Below are 14827 nucleotides of genomic sequence, written 5' to 3' on the forward strand. Positions count from 1 at the left end.
GAATATAGATACATCTCGTGAAACGGCTGAGAAAGGCTAAAACTCGTTTTTTTTGTACAGTTACAGACTTTGAATTGTTGCAGTTGCCGAGAGGATATATTTAAGTTTTTCTCAATCATTGCATACCAAATGTAGAGAAATTCAAAGACGAATGATAGAGGAATATTTTTAATCTAAAAACTTATCCATACTTTAAGCCTCTAATATACAAAATGGTTATGTTTTGTTTAAGTAATTCAGAGAAATCCAAAAGGAAGTTAAAACCATAAACAAATTCACAGTAGTTTTGGGGGCAACGGGCTGGTCGAACCAGATGTATACTGTAGCTCGCCGAGTATTTGGTATTCTAGCTCGTACAATATTTGCCACTGGTAAAAAAAAACCTATACTGTAAAATGTATGAAATGGTGTCTGCGTTTCTGTCATCGGTTTCTCGCTCCCCACAATAGACGATATTCCACTGGTGACAATGTTTGTATGATTGCTTCATGAAAGTAAAAATGTGTAGTGTAATAACATGTAAAATCTAAAGAGTTGTAAAAAACACATGCTATAAAAGGAATAAAATAGGTTTCTGCTTCTCTGTCCTTTTCACGCTATAATAGGCAAGATACCACTGATAAAAATGCTTGTATTGCTTCATTAAAGGGAAGACGTGTAAAGTAATTTAATGAATTAAGAAGCTCTTAAAAACTAATGCTGTAAAAGGTATGGAATAGCCTATGTGTCTTTCTGTTTTTCCCGCCTAATAGACGAGATACAGCCTCGCGGGAGGGATTTTTTTAAAAGTTAGAACAGATATCGGAAATTCATCTTGACATTTTCAATAAGCTCATAGTCGAGAGAGTCGATTTCTTTAAAATTTCATTTAAAAATTGTTAAATTAACTCTTTATGAGGCTTGCTTCCTGAATTTTCTTTATCCGCCTGGCCCCACTTGGTGCAGTGTAGCATAGTGTGTAATGGAGTGCTGTCAATTTCACCTGTTTCCTATAGTATGCTCTCGAATTGCCCTGTCATTATATTCTCATTAACGATTACATAAATGCCCACCCATAAAAAGGGTTTGTAACAAGATTAAACTTAGCAACTTACTAGAATATTCGTTAATGGGAACAGCTGGTCAAAATTAAGACTAAATTAATTTCTCTCATTTATTGTTGTTATTGTTGTTGTTTTTGTTAATACGCCTAGCTATTGATTGCTTTGCATGATTTATGTTTACGTAATACCACGCCCTATTATCGTTTTAGCTCTTCTATATTTGGTTATTTCATTGTAGTTTCACCAGGGTTCGTGCTACTCCTTGAAATCCTTGAAAAGCCCTGGAATTGAAAACACGTTTTCAAGGGCGCTTAAAAAGCCCTTTAAAAAAGGGAAAAACGCCAAAACTCCTGGAATATTCCTTGAATTTAATGCAAATATAATGTTATTTCTAACTTTCCTTTTAAAATGAATAATGATTTAAATTGATTTAAGAGTTTTTGGGTGCTTGTTTACTGGTTAGTTGCGTGTCATGATCGTTTTTTATCTAAGCTAGTGGCCCCGGCTGAATTAGCTGCACTGTAACATTGAATCAATGTTTAAACCACGTTCTAATACAAAAAAACTTTGTCCTTGAAAATCGAATTTTTGTGCTTGAAAAGTGCTTGAATTTTGTAACGAAAATGTAGCACGAACCCTGTCACGTGCATTCCACATGAGAGTAGAACAAAAAAAGGTTATGTAACTGTTTTACTTACTGATCTTGAACAAAGGCAACCCCGTTTCACGATAAAATAATTATTCCCTTCTTCTGTGCCGCACGGACTTAGGCCCGTTCCACACGTATCCGCAAATTTTTGTATCCGCAATTTTTTTTTTACGGATACGGGTTGAGTCCACACGTGTCCGCAAATTTTTGTGTCCGTATCCGCAAATTTTACGAAAACGGATACGTGTGGACGGTGAAAACGATTCGATTACGATGCGTGTGGACGCAAACATTTTCGTATCCGCAAAAAATAATTTGCGGATACAAAAATTTCCGGATACGTGTGGACGGGGCCTTATATGAACACATTTAGTCGGTCATTGTTGTAGCGTAACGCTCAACCGTATATACTAATCCAGGCAAGACAAAAGAAAAATGGGGACATATATATAAGTATATATATCCGATAAATGTCACAATTTTTGAGATCGGGTGTATATATATACACACCTATTTCAGAAATCGTTGTCGCACCGAAAGCCTCAAGCAGCAAGCCAAGACCGCCGAGAACGCCGGTACTTTTAGCTGTAATCAGTTTATTCATGGTGCCTTTTCATTTATTGACTTCACAAATTGCTCCAACCAAGGCTGCTTGAGATGATAATTAGCGTAGAGCTATAGCCACTTGCATGAACCATGAATAAATCAATTATAATTAAAAGTACCGACGTTCTCTGGAGCCTTGGCTTGTTACTTGAGGCTCTTGGTGCGACAACGATTTTCGAAATAGGTGTGTGTGTGTGTGTGTGAACAAATCACACGACCATAATAGGTTCTCTACAAAACTGTTTCGTGTGCCGGACTCACTCGTCAGGAATGCGTTAGCTAATTGACTATTTGACAGGCATCACATATCTTATGGACTAGTCAAACCAAATGTAGCAACGTTCAAGGGCTAAAAACAATATAAATATAATGAAAAAAGGGACATCGGCGGTTTTAATATGTTTCCAGGTTACAGAATGTCTTATTCTAGAAGTATGGCTTTTTCATATCTAAAAAATATAGTTCAGAGACAATGAGACGACAGCGTTCTTTAAAAAACCTTGCAAAAATGAGCCTATCTGATATTGGAATCACTTTTCGACGGAATATCAACTTTTTGCGCATGACGCTAACACATTGTTGGTTCATATCCAATTATAAGCCGCATTACAATCACTTATTTCAAATTAGCACTCAGTGTAAAGACAGCTGACTCAGTTTCAGCACATTGAATTATTTATTTTTACAATAACGCCGGGCCGTATCTAGAACTGGTTAGTCACGAAAGTGGTCGCAAGGCGAACTTTCACTGTACTCCCCAAGTTTAAAACAACGCTCTTTTTGATCCAGATACAAAGTACAAATGACCGTAGATCCCAAAAGGGCCGAAGCAATAATGCGGCTTTTACATTAATATAGGCTTGTTGATATAATATATATATTTATCATATAATTATCCATAAAATATCTATATTTCTCGTCAGAGATCTTTTCAACACTCGAAGATAAATTTCGTATCTACGCGCGCCCATGTAATATCCTCTATATATATTGTTTTTCTTAAATATATTTTTAAAGCTGGCCATTGCTGGCCATTGCTGCCGTGATAGACGAAAAGAAACAAAAGAAACAAACAAACAAACAAACAACAACAACAAAAATGGGACAAAACAAACAAACAAAAAACAAACAAACAAACAAACAAACAAAACAAAAACAAAAAAACAAGCAAAACAAAAAACAAAACAAAACAACAACAACAACAACAAGCAAAACAAAAAAAAAAAAGAGGAAATTAACGTCACCGCCACTCCCTTGAACATGGTCTAGAATAAAATGGGATTCTCGAAGGAGAGGAATTCTCTAGGTTATTTTCGCTTTATATTATATTGGTTTAGTTTATTTTCAATAACTATTAGCAGATAAAGTAATCAGGTTTAGCGTCAGTTTGTGATCCATTCGCATGGACTTAATTAACTACTTTACTCTACTCAAATACAATTCAAAGATCTTGGATTTATAAAGGAAAGATATATGAAAGGAAAATAACGACAAGAAACATATATGCAGTAAATCATGTCAAGCGTTGCTTCGTAGGTTGGTTTCATAGTTCTAAACTAATTATTTTTTCTTATTTTTTCAGGGATTACAATGACTAAAACTACAAAGTGCGCTAGTTAAGTCGTGTTACAATATATGAAGTATTTTGAATTAAAATGCCCCTAAACTTTCATCTTTAATTTTGCCGACTTTATCCCCTAATTACTTCTGAATGCACAACAACCTTATTATGATCCTTTAGACACAGAGGCTGTATTTAAGCTAAGGTATCATTGAATCTTTCGGCTTTTTGGAATGAATTTTAATACACTTATCGTGAGTAATTTACTGAATGCAGCTCATACAGTGTAAATAGAAGTGTTGGATAAAGTGGTTTCCATTACATTTTGGAGCCAGTGGGACAAAAAAGTACTAGAAATGCTTTTTAGGAAATTTCCTTAGGTTTTTAGTTTCTCAGAATATTATTAATTAGTTTATTAATAAATGGCAAAGTTTGTTTACCCAATACAAAAGTGTTATCTCATATCATATCCAAAACACAAACGATGAGTCAAGTAATTGTGTAGTTATAACTAGATAATTGGTACAAATTCTAGAACAACTTTATCATACACTTTTCAATTTATTGGAAAGTTTTATCAGAGGTCCAAAATGTAAACAACGCAATACAATGTGACTGGCTGGAGCTATACGCCTCGAAATATTTCAAAATAACGAGAGAAAAAACCCTTTTATTTTTTTTAAATCTCGGATATTGTCTTAGCTTTTAGATAACAATACAGATTTTTCTAGCGTAGTCAGCTTAAAATGGACGCCTTTTTAAAGTGAAAGTGATAATACATTATTCTATACTTTTATCATTATATTTTATCATATGTTCTATAACAGCTTTATAAGAGTATTCGAAACACTTATCGAAACATAAGATACCAATATTAGTAAAAATAGTTTCAAAATGAGAGCATATCTCTTGTCGGTGGCGGCGCAGTTGGACTTTTGACCGGCTATAGATCATATCTTGTTTGAATAAGCCGTTGCTGGTGATATTGTGTGCCAATTAAAGCCATAGCCCACACTTTACTGACTAGGTCGCAGACTTATTATGACCAAAACGTTTTAAATAAATCAGAAAAAATCAGTCGTAACCCTTTGTTTCATATAGCTATGATGTCTGATTACCAAATCTTCGATTAATGAATTTGGAGGATTCTCGAAAGGCGACATTTCCAACTTCTATTTTGGGCAGTCGTGCTTGTCGGTATGTTCTTTGATAAATATACTCAAACTGTAACAAACAAGAACCGTGAAAGCATGGCCCAAAAATAACCATGTCATCCTATTTGGATAATTCTTAATTTAGGGATTGAGGATGGTGGTGTGGTGATAAAACGCTTGCCGCTCGCCTCTGCTGTCCGTGGTTCTATTCCAAGAAGACCCATGTGAGCTAAGTTTTTGGTTCTATTCTTGACTCCGAGAGTATTTTTTTGTTTAGGGTTTTCCTCCCTGCTCTCCAGGGTAGTTCATAGAATGTATAGCTTCTGCAAGAGGCGCTTTCGATTGATTTTAGTTCGAATCGTTGAGCTGCGCCACCAAGCGATAACCTGCTGTTGATCATTATTTTCATATATTTTGTGCGCTTTCTTTTAGTGAGCTTTCAGTCTGTAGTGCCCTTTATATGTGTAGTGTGGTTTATATGTGTAGTGCGCTTTATATGTGTAGTGCGCTTTATATGTGTAGTGCGCTTTATATGTGTAGTGCCCTTTATATGTGTAGTGCGCTTTATATGTGTAGTGCGCTTTATATGTGTAGTGCGCTTTATATGTGTAGTGCGCTTTATATGTGTAGTGCCCTGTATATGTGTAGTGCGCTTTATATGTGTAGTGCGCTTTATATCTGTAGTGCGCTTTATATGTGTAGTGCGCTTTATATGTGTAGTGCGCTTTATATGTGTAGTGCGCTTTATATGTGTAGTGCGCTTTATTTGTGTAGTGCGCTTTATCTGTGTAGTGCGCTTTATATGTGTAGTGCGCTTTATATGTGTAGTGCGCTTTATATGTGTAGTGCCCTTTATATCTGTAGTGCGCTTTATATGTGTAGTGCCCTTTATATCTGTAGTGCCCTGTATATGTGTAGTGCGCTTTATATGTGTAGTGCGCTTTATATGTGTAGTGCGCTTTATATGTGTAGTGCGCTTTATATGTGTAGTGCGCTTTATATGTGTAGTGCGCTTTATATGTGTAGTGCGCTTTATATGTGTAGTGCCCTTTATATGTGTAGTGCGCTTTATATGTGTAGTGCCCTTTATATCTGTAGTGCCCTGTATATGTGTAGTGCGCTTTATATGTGTAGTGCGCTTTATATGTGTAGTGCGCTTTATATGTGTAGTGCCCTTTATATGTGTAGTGCCCTTTATATCTGTAGTGCGCTTTATATGTGTAGTGCCCTTTATATGTGTAGTGCGCTTTATATGTGTAGTGCGCTTTGTGGTATCTGTGTGGTGATTCATTAGTCGAGAAGTGTTTCGCTGTTACGTACTAAAGTTTCGTTGCCTTTGTTTCAGAGCTGTTTTTGACCAAAGATGAACTCAACAAGTTAATGCTGTTTGAAGAACAATGCACTGAGAGTTACTTGCAGAAAAAGGCTAAGGTGTTTAGTGCCACTCAGGAGGAACGAGTCAAGGGTATATCTGACAGGTAAGGAAAGTTTGCGTTGTACGAAGCTGTCTACACTCTTTGCAACAAATAATATTTGCTCTTTAACTTGCAATGGATGTTGCAAACTTTTATAGCCCTGTATAACCACACTCTGGGAGCACTTTGGATTAATCAAGAGCTAAAGATACATTTCGCCTAGATCAGTTCATGCCCTTCCGAACCAATCGCTTTTATAATCACTTTGTCACGTGTGACGTCCTTCGAAGCCTCTCCGAGGGACAACATACATTGATTCGCGCTGCGAGTTGAATAATGTTTTACAATTCTATTCCTCAGGGTTGATTCCAATGCGTTTCAACTTGACAAAATATCTAAAGTAGTTCATTCTCTGGAAGATCGACACAGTAAACTAGAAGAATACACGTTGCAAATACTAGATGTCGTGGGACATCTACAGCTAATGTTTCCGCAGACCTTGGCAGAACACGACGAAGAAACTCTCGATTCAAACGGTAACGAACAAGATGACACAAGAGGACATACTTTAGAGGGTGCTGGATACGATAGGTACATTATCCAAGATGATCGCACAGGTCCTGTTTTCGATCGAATGGTTAGCATGCCTGCCTATATGCACCAGCAAGTCCCTTCTCCCCGATCGAGTCCACGAATGTACTTCAGAACCAAGCTGCCCCTGACCAATCCATATCAGTATCGCAAGCAATTCAATACTGGTGGAAGCAGCGTCAAAAAGGCCATTCAAAAATTCCGTAGTAACACCTTGCCCAGGAATATCTCAAAATCAGAAGATACTCACCCAGAAACGAAGGCGGAATATGATCAGAAAGATGGCTACCCTGCTACACCAAGCAGAGGATCAAATCTGAGTCAAAAAAGAGCTGAGAGTCTGGACACACCTAATGAACTTGAAGGTAAAGACCTTATTAACCTTTTTCTCATACTACCTACCTGTCATTCCCTTTGGTAGCATTGCTTTGTTTACGAGTAACCTTAGAATACACTCGGGTTCAAAAGATAGAACATAGAAGCTGCGACGGAAATGGTACATATGAAGTATTTATCTTCTCGTGTTGAAAATCTCTCACTCGTTCGCTGCGCTCACTCTTGGGAGATCTTTTCAACACTCGAAAATAAATTTCGTATCTCCGCGCGCCCATGTAATATCCTCTATATCTTCCTTGTTTTCAGTTCCTCGAAGACCTGCTCGCCCTCGTTCAAGCACCATGCCTTCATCATCACGCAATCCAACTGAATACGACAATATATCACATGACCATGATCTCCACATCAGGGCAAGGCAGTCACCGTATCCTAACTCCGACCTTCATCGCTATCCAGTACCAGACTTTCTTGTTGATTGGCAGGTAAAACGTGCTTCACTTTGATTGTGTTTATTGTTTGCTTATTATGTTATATATTTAGTTAATTGATTGGTTGATTAAGTGGTTAAGATTATGTTAATTTTAGCAGGGGGAAGACAAACACACTTTGTCGATCCAAGGACATTACTTGAGGGAATCTAAGACCCAGTTTATTGGAGGGAAACTAAGACCCAGTTTATTGGAGGGAAATTAAGACCCAGTTTATTGGAGGGAAACTAAGACCCAGTTTATTGGAGGGAAACTATGACCCAGTTTATTGGAGGGAAATTAAGACCCAGTTTATTGGAGGGAAACTAAGACCCAGTTTATTGGAGGGAAACTAAGACCCAGTTTATTGGAGGGAAACTAAGACCCAGTTTATCGGAGGGAAACTAAGACCCAGTTTATTGGAGGGAAACTAAGACCCAGTTTATTGGAGGGAAACTAAGACCCAGTTTATTGGAGGGTAACTAAGACCCAGTTTATCGGAGGGAAACTAAGACCAAGGTTAATGGGGGGAAACTAAGACCCAGTTTATGGGAGGGAAACTAAGACCCAGTTTATCGGAGGGAAACTAAGACCCAGTTTATCGGAGGGAAACTAAGACCCAGTTTATTGGAGGGAAACTAAGACCCAGTTTATTGGAGGGAAACTAAGACCCAGTTTATTAGAGGGAAAGTAAGACCCAGTTTATCGGAGGGAAACTAAGACCCAGTTTATTGGAGGGAAACTAAGACCCAGTTTATTAAAAAGTGATATCAGTATCATAATCAACATCATTAAGTAAAGCTATTGTATTTTCTTTGTTAGATGCCATTTCCTGGTTATTTCCCTGTCAATCATTCGGATCCCTCTGTTAGTGTCAGCCCTAACTGGGCTGATGTCGATATATCAGAGTAAGTACTTGTATTATTTATTGCAGTTTTCGTATGACTGTGAAAAGCTCAGTGCGTAAGCGTGACGTGCCGTGACCGTGATACTTTCTAGAATTTTAATTGGCTGATTTTTTTCACGCGCAATATGATTGGTCTAAAAGTGCCGTGCTCTTGGCGTGACCGTGTCCGCGCCGTGTTTATACCGTGTTCCGGGTATTTGATTGGATGGAGAGTAAATTTTCGTGCAATGTGATTGGTCTGGCGTATCCCTTGCTGTGTCACGACCGTGTTCGTGCCGTGAACTGGCGAATCCACATCACTTTGACAATGTGATGACGCAAATTATCGTCAATAAGAGGACAGACACTTAAAAATCATCATCAACTAAAATTAGCAACAAAATATCTTCTTTTCAAGCCCTTTCTACCAAGAGGTACAGTTAAGATTTAACACTGTGGATAATGGCGTGGACAGGAGAAGCCACATGGGGGTTTACAATCTGTTTGATGGAATACCGCGGTAAGTGTGTCACATATTTCTTTTATTCTAGAATTTTCGAAGATAGAAAGATAGGCTTGGCCGCGCTTTAGCGTCGTCTACTTGCCGTCAAGAGAATGGCCGCGGCGTTCTCTCCGGTCTATATTATACTACAATTATTCAGTGGGACTTTGATACAAATCTACGTTGTTTTTATCACAGGAATCCCATGGGAAGAACAGGCCTTGGTGGCCGAGGACTTCTTGGAAGATGGGGACCGAATCATGCCGCTGACCCCATCGTAACGAGGTATGCTTTAAATATTATATACCATGCTATTTGACGTAATTCACAGTAGCCTATGATATTAAGATTCTAGCACGCTACGAAGGCTCTCCGGGATATTTGGTAATCCACGTGTTTGCATCATATATAAAGTACCATACTCCTTTAGCCTCATGTTTGGATTTTAAGATATCGAACAAGGCCTATTAATACTCTTTCTCAGATGATATTTTTAAAAGGAACTTTTACCGTTTATCCAGTGATGCGCGGTGCCTGGCATATAACACCTTTTAAATTATTTTATATGCAAGGTTGAAACAGAAAAACAAGAGTAGCTCAAATTTCATCAAGAAAACATTCGATTTATTTATTTTGTTTTTTGCTGTTAACTTACATCCCAAGATAATTTTGAAAGAGCATGACAACGTTTACAGCGGATAAGCTTATTATTGCTTCAATTGAAATCAATGATCAAAGGCTGCAAAGAATGCTATTGTCATTTTATTAGGTGGATGAAAAACGAGGAAAATGAATTTTTCCAACGCGCAGGGAAGCGTGTTCTGGAGTTCGTTGCCATTCAGCGATGTGACTGTAAAGAATGGGCAATACCTGGCGTGAGTATGGACAATCTCTACTCGTGCTTGAAGATTCGAAAATTGTAGACCACAAAGGGTTCTGTGCAAGTAAACCCCATCTTAATTTGTTGCCTGTGTGTGTTTCTAGGGAATGGTCGAAGTTGGTGAAACCATAAGCGAAACGCTGAAGAGAGAGTTCTGTGAGGAAGCACTGTGTTCACTCGAGGACACCGAAGAAGAAAGAAAGGAAAAATGCGCTCGAATAAAACAGTTTTTTGCTAAGGGAACTGAGGTAATGAAGTGTGAGGAGAAAGTTAGCAATCAATCAATCAACCATACAAACCCGGGGGGGTATATGAAATCACGCTCTCTCCTATCTGGAACAGGGTTTTCAGCGATCTTGCTCTGGAACAGGGTATGCCATTCAGCGATTTTACTCTGGAACAGGGTCAGGGTTCAGAGGGCTCAACAGCACATCCCTACCCTAGCGGGCAAGAGTACCCCTCCCGGGCTACAAACCCAGCAATTAAACCATCAATCAATCAATCAACCACCCAAATACCAAGTCACCATCCAAACAACCCACCAACCAACTCACTAATAAACCAAACATCTACTTGAATCAACCATCCAAATATTGGGTTTACGATTTCCGCCATTGCGTAATAAAACTATTGTTAGTCGGTACGATTTCGACGCCATTGTTTTATTGCAGTTTCAGGAATGTTCTCTTGCAACAGCGTATAAAGCTTAGATATTGGATTATCTAACCATATTGTTATTCTTGTAGATTTATAAAGGCTACGTTGATGATCCACGAAATACTGACAACTCTTGGATGGAAACGGTTGCAATTAATTTTCACGATGAAACGGGTGACATTTTGAATGACATCCAGCTCAAGGTAGCTCTGCTTTAATGAACTAATTAGCTTATGGGCTATGTAGCGGTAGTTTGAAAAAAGTGATCATTAGTTTGGTATTTCCTCTACACACAATACACACAATACACACACGCAAGAAAAAAGAAAAAAGAAAACAGAAAAACAGAAAAAAGTGTGATATTGTGTTTTTCAGACATTTGAATTCAGAATATGCTTTTGAATTCAATTCTCTTTTACAGTTGTTTTGTTTGATATGATAATGTGTGTTGCTCACTTTAGGCTGGAGATGACGCCTGCAGTGTTCAATGGCAAGAGGTCAGCAGTTATGGCAAGCTGTATGCTAATCACTTGCAAATGCTAGAGCTGGTCGCTAGGCATCATGGGGCACACTTTTAATTGACCATTCTACTATAACTTACTGAAAACTAACTAAAAACCTGTTATTGGATCAGAAATCAGCCAACATTTAAGAATATACATGATATGCGGAAAAAAGTTTCTTGAGGAAGACGAAGATAAAAAATCAATCAACCAATAGAGCAGGTAGATGTTACGTCATTGCCGCCATCTTGGTTGACGATAACAAAGCATTCCTCATTAGCTTTTCTTGTTAGATCAATCAAGATGGCGGCTGTTTCATTTTTATTCATATGTCAAGGGATTTTGAGGCACATGGTTGCGCACACTCTATTCTCCCATTTCGAGTTCGCCTTTGCTCAGTGTAACCCTCGATTGTGTACAAATGTGTTCTTTTCTTTTATCAAGGTCCATTGTGTAGTAAGGAATGTACGTACTACGGAACAATACGAGTTGATTAAAATTCCACGGGTTTTGGTTAAATAGTTTAATATTTATACAACGGCGTCTTTAAGAGTTTCAAATGGTGATGATACGTTAATGGTTCCACTATTGGTAATCGTTACCGATTCTATAGGCTTGTCATGGGTGTCTGTTTGGGATTGGGCAATCTTCTTTACAACGTCCTGAAATGTAACGCAAAGTAAAATAATAATTTTCACAATAACTTAGATAGATTTCTATAGCTCGTGGAATTGGATGCGGGGGGATAAGGATCATGAGACTAGGAGGGTAGGTGGTGAGGTCGAGTCAAAACTCTTTATGATTGATGGAAATCACTGAACCAACTAGTTATGAACCAATCAGAGCTGTCGTATTTAATGAGGAGGGAAGTTTGAAATTCCTAAAGTTGAGTTCGGCTTGTTGACCAAAAAATCACCTCAAGCGAGTAAAGTTGCTCGTTGTGGGAGAGTTTTCACTCATGTTCGATTCAGGTGATTCTAATATCTAGTAACAATAAACTTATAATCGAATACGACATCTTATTGGATTTATTCGTTATGAACAAACTATAAACAACCCGAATAACATTCGTGATTTCAGTGATTCTTCAGAACTAGTAACAGTAAACTCAAACTCGAACACTCGGTCTTGTAGATGTTGCAATACCATGCTCAACCTCATCTAATAATTATATAATGACGTCATGCACTACTTACCATTCCCTCTAAGACTTTCCCAAAGCAAGTGTGGCTGCCGTCCAACCAAGGTGTCTTAACGAGAGTAATGTAGAACTGAGAGCCGTTAGTGTTGGCGCCGGCATTAGCCATGCACAACCATCCGGGGCCGTAATGCTTGATGGCGAAGTTCTCGTCGTCAAAGTACTGTCCGTAAATACTTTTACCTGGAAAATAGTTGTGACATAAGCTTTGAAACCAAGACATATAAAAACCTTGTCAAATAGCGCTAGTCAGCGTAGGGGGAGTAGGATGTATGTGGAATGAGAGAAAGGGTATTGAGAGGGGAGGAGAAAGGCTGGATTGGCTTTTACTCTTGGAGAGTTTCCCTCTGCTCCACTAAATGCAAAAGGAAGAGCACGAGCAATCATCTAATTTGTATATGTAATAGGACTCCATGCTGTGAAATAATTGGACGAGGAAAATTCTGAGGACTGACAAAATTGGATGAGGCCGTAGGTCGAGTCCAATTTGGCAGTCAGAGGAATTTTTCGAGTCTAATTATTTCTTGATTGGGGAGCATAAAATCCCATTACCTATTAATCATATAGCTGCCTAATTAATCCCATATTAACAAGACCTGTCCAATTAAGAAAATAATTGGACAGTTACCTATATGGGATTAATGAGAAGCTGTATAATTAGTATTTTTAATGGAATAGATATTATGAAATAAAGTTGGTCATCACTGATCATTGTGCAACTCCTTTACGGCAACATAGTGGTCTTCAGTGGAGGGGATTTCCCAATATTAAATGCAAAAAGTCATTTGCATGTTAAAATGCCATACATAAATATATTTGAAATCCAATAAAATGATATAGATCTACTAGAAGCAGTAAATTGCGGCTAATATAGTTATGACTGGGTGTGTTCGCAATAAAGAGAGATGATGTCCATAATGATACTCGATATATATATATATTTGAATCTTTGAAAGGCCGAGAATCTTAAAAATTGAATTAATCACAACACACGCGTACAGCCTACCTCCTGTTCCATCACCATTAGTAAAATCACCTCCCTGAATCATGAAGTTCTTTATCACACGATGGAAAGTCGATCCTTTGTATCCAAAACCATACTACAATAAAGAGGGAGAGTAAAATCATTGGCATGTACAAGAAAGGAAAGAAGGAAGGAAGGCAGCAAGGAAGGAAGGAAGGAAGGAAGGAAGGAAGGAAGGAAGGAAGGAAGGAAGGAAGGAAGGTAGGTAGGTAGGGAGGTAGGTAGGTAGGAAGGAAGGAAGGTAGGAAGGAAAAATTGAAAGATAACAAGATAATTAAAAAAAAAAATCAAACAAACAAAAACGAGAAAACGCTTTTGACAACGAATGGAGTCATTTAGCTTCATATAAAAAATCCATAACGTTAGAAAGGAAGTCACAATTTGATTCATATACTCAATAAGGACAGTGTCTATATCCGTACCTATATTCTAGCTACTAAAAATATTGAATCCACTAAATTAAAGTCCCGATTTTGAGGGTATAGAATTGACACGCTGGATATAATAGTAAAAGTCCATGAAAATATTCATCGCGTAATATTTGGAAAATGCTCTCATACACCGAATATTGTAATATGTTGGTGCCTTGATGAAAACTATCGACTAGTGTAAGTCGCTTTGAAAGTTTAGGTCTATCCCGTTATTGAAAATAATGAAAAATAATAGCTAATTGGGCAGAACAGTAAAACTATAAAATACTATTTTTGATTTATATAGATTTATAAGCTCATTCTCCCCTCCCTAGCCCCCACAAAAAAATTATTAAATATGAAAAATCGAGTTTAAATGATGTCAATTTAATTTAAATTACAAAACAGTGACTTTCAAACTGGTAAGAAATGTTTTTTTCTTCAAAAAATCGTAATTGATAATGTCAATGAAAGGTGTTGCGTTAGGCCAAACATTATCGGTAAACCAAAAATTTCCTATCAAAAAAAAAATCAAATGTCATAAAAACTATATATTTTAATTGCGTACTGGCTTTATTATTGCATGTGTCCTACCTCGTGATCAGCCAAAGCCACAAAGTTAGCCACAGTTTTTGGTGCTGTATTTCCAAAGACTCCCAAAACGATTTTCCCCGCAGGTCGGCCGCCAATACTGATGTCCAAAAATACTTCTTTTGTAACTGTAGCTGTGTTATCAGTATCGGCTGCTACGACCAAGACTTGGCATGTAATTGCAACGGCTAAAATACGAAACATTTTTGGCTTAAGTGATCCGAGTTTAATTGTCTATCTAAAACCTAAATCATCGGAGTGTCAGTGAATGTTTTGATCCAATGAGACACTTTTAGGGACCCTGGTGCACACAAAGAGATCAAAAATTTATAACACGTGGAGACAGTTGAATGG

At 37.8% G+C, this 14827-nt stretch overlaps 2 protein-coding genes across 3 annotated transcripts in view; one reads left to right on the top strand and one right to left on the bottom strand.

The window, feature by feature from the left end:
- Positions 1-11769, top strand: part of LOC116304847 (transient receptor potential cation channel subfamily M member-like 2) — a 48451-nt gene extending 36682 nt beyond the window's left edge. For both annotated transcript variants that reach the window (XM_089038347.1, XM_089038349.1), the window contains exons 23-32: positions 6359-6491; positions 6789-7384; positions 7662-7837; positions 8645-8730; positions 9127-9228; positions 9409-9495; positions 9980-10085; positions 10195-10338; positions 10837-10950; positions 11209-11769. In XM_089038347.1, the coding sequence (XP_088894473.1) occupies positions 6359-6491; positions 6789-7384; positions 7662-7837; positions 8645-8730; positions 9127-9228; positions 9409-9495; positions 9980-10085; positions 10195-10338; positions 10837-10950; positions 11209-11325 (1661 nt within the window). In that variant the 3' untranslated portion in view covers positions 11326-11769. The remainder of the gene's footprint in view (positions 1-6358; positions 6492-6788; positions 7385-7661; positions 7838-8644; positions 8731-9126; positions 9229-9408; positions 9496-9979; positions 10086-10194; positions 10339-10836; positions 10951-11208) is intronic.
- Positions 11759-14762, bottom strand: LOC116304850 (peptidyl-prolyl cis-trans isomerase B). Its single transcript, XM_031714639.2, has 4 exons — positions 14477-14762; positions 13455-13548; positions 12447-12631; positions 11759-11912 (listed from the first exon to the last, which is right to left on the bottom strand). Exons 1-4 carry the CDS (start codon positions 14675-14677, stop codon positions 11781-11783), a joined length of 612 nt encoding a protein of 203 aa, XP_031570499.1. The 5' UTR covers positions 14678-14762; the 3' UTR covers positions 11759-11780.
- Positions 14763-14827: the final 65 nt, after the last annotated feature.

This window comes from Actinia tenebrosa, unplaced genomic scaffold (assembly GCF_029948245.1).
Source record: "Actinia tenebrosa isolate PJP-AT-01 unplaced genomic scaffold, QUT_ActTen_1.0 PGA_scaffold5__44_contigs__length_20552954, whole genome shotgun sequence".
In the NCBI taxonomy this organism is placed as follows: domain Eukaryota; kingdom Metazoa; phylum Cnidaria; class Anthozoa; order Actiniaria; family Actiniidae; genus Actinia; species Actinia tenebrosa.

Bases quoted from the DNA above. Each gene is read 5' to 3' on its own strand.
- LOC116304850 (XM_031714639.2), bottom strand. From the start codon at position 14,677: ATGTTTCGTATTTTAGCCGTTGCAATTACATGCCAAGTCTTGGTCGTA. The intron at 13,549-14,476 runs GTAGGACACATG...TCTTTATTGTAG, and splicing joins TGGCTTTGGCTGATCACGAG to TATGGTTTTGGATACAAAGG. The intron at 12,632-13,454 runs GTAGGCTGTACG...ACTATTTTCCAG, and splicing joins TAATGGTGATGGAACAGGAG to GTAAAAGTATTTACGGACAG.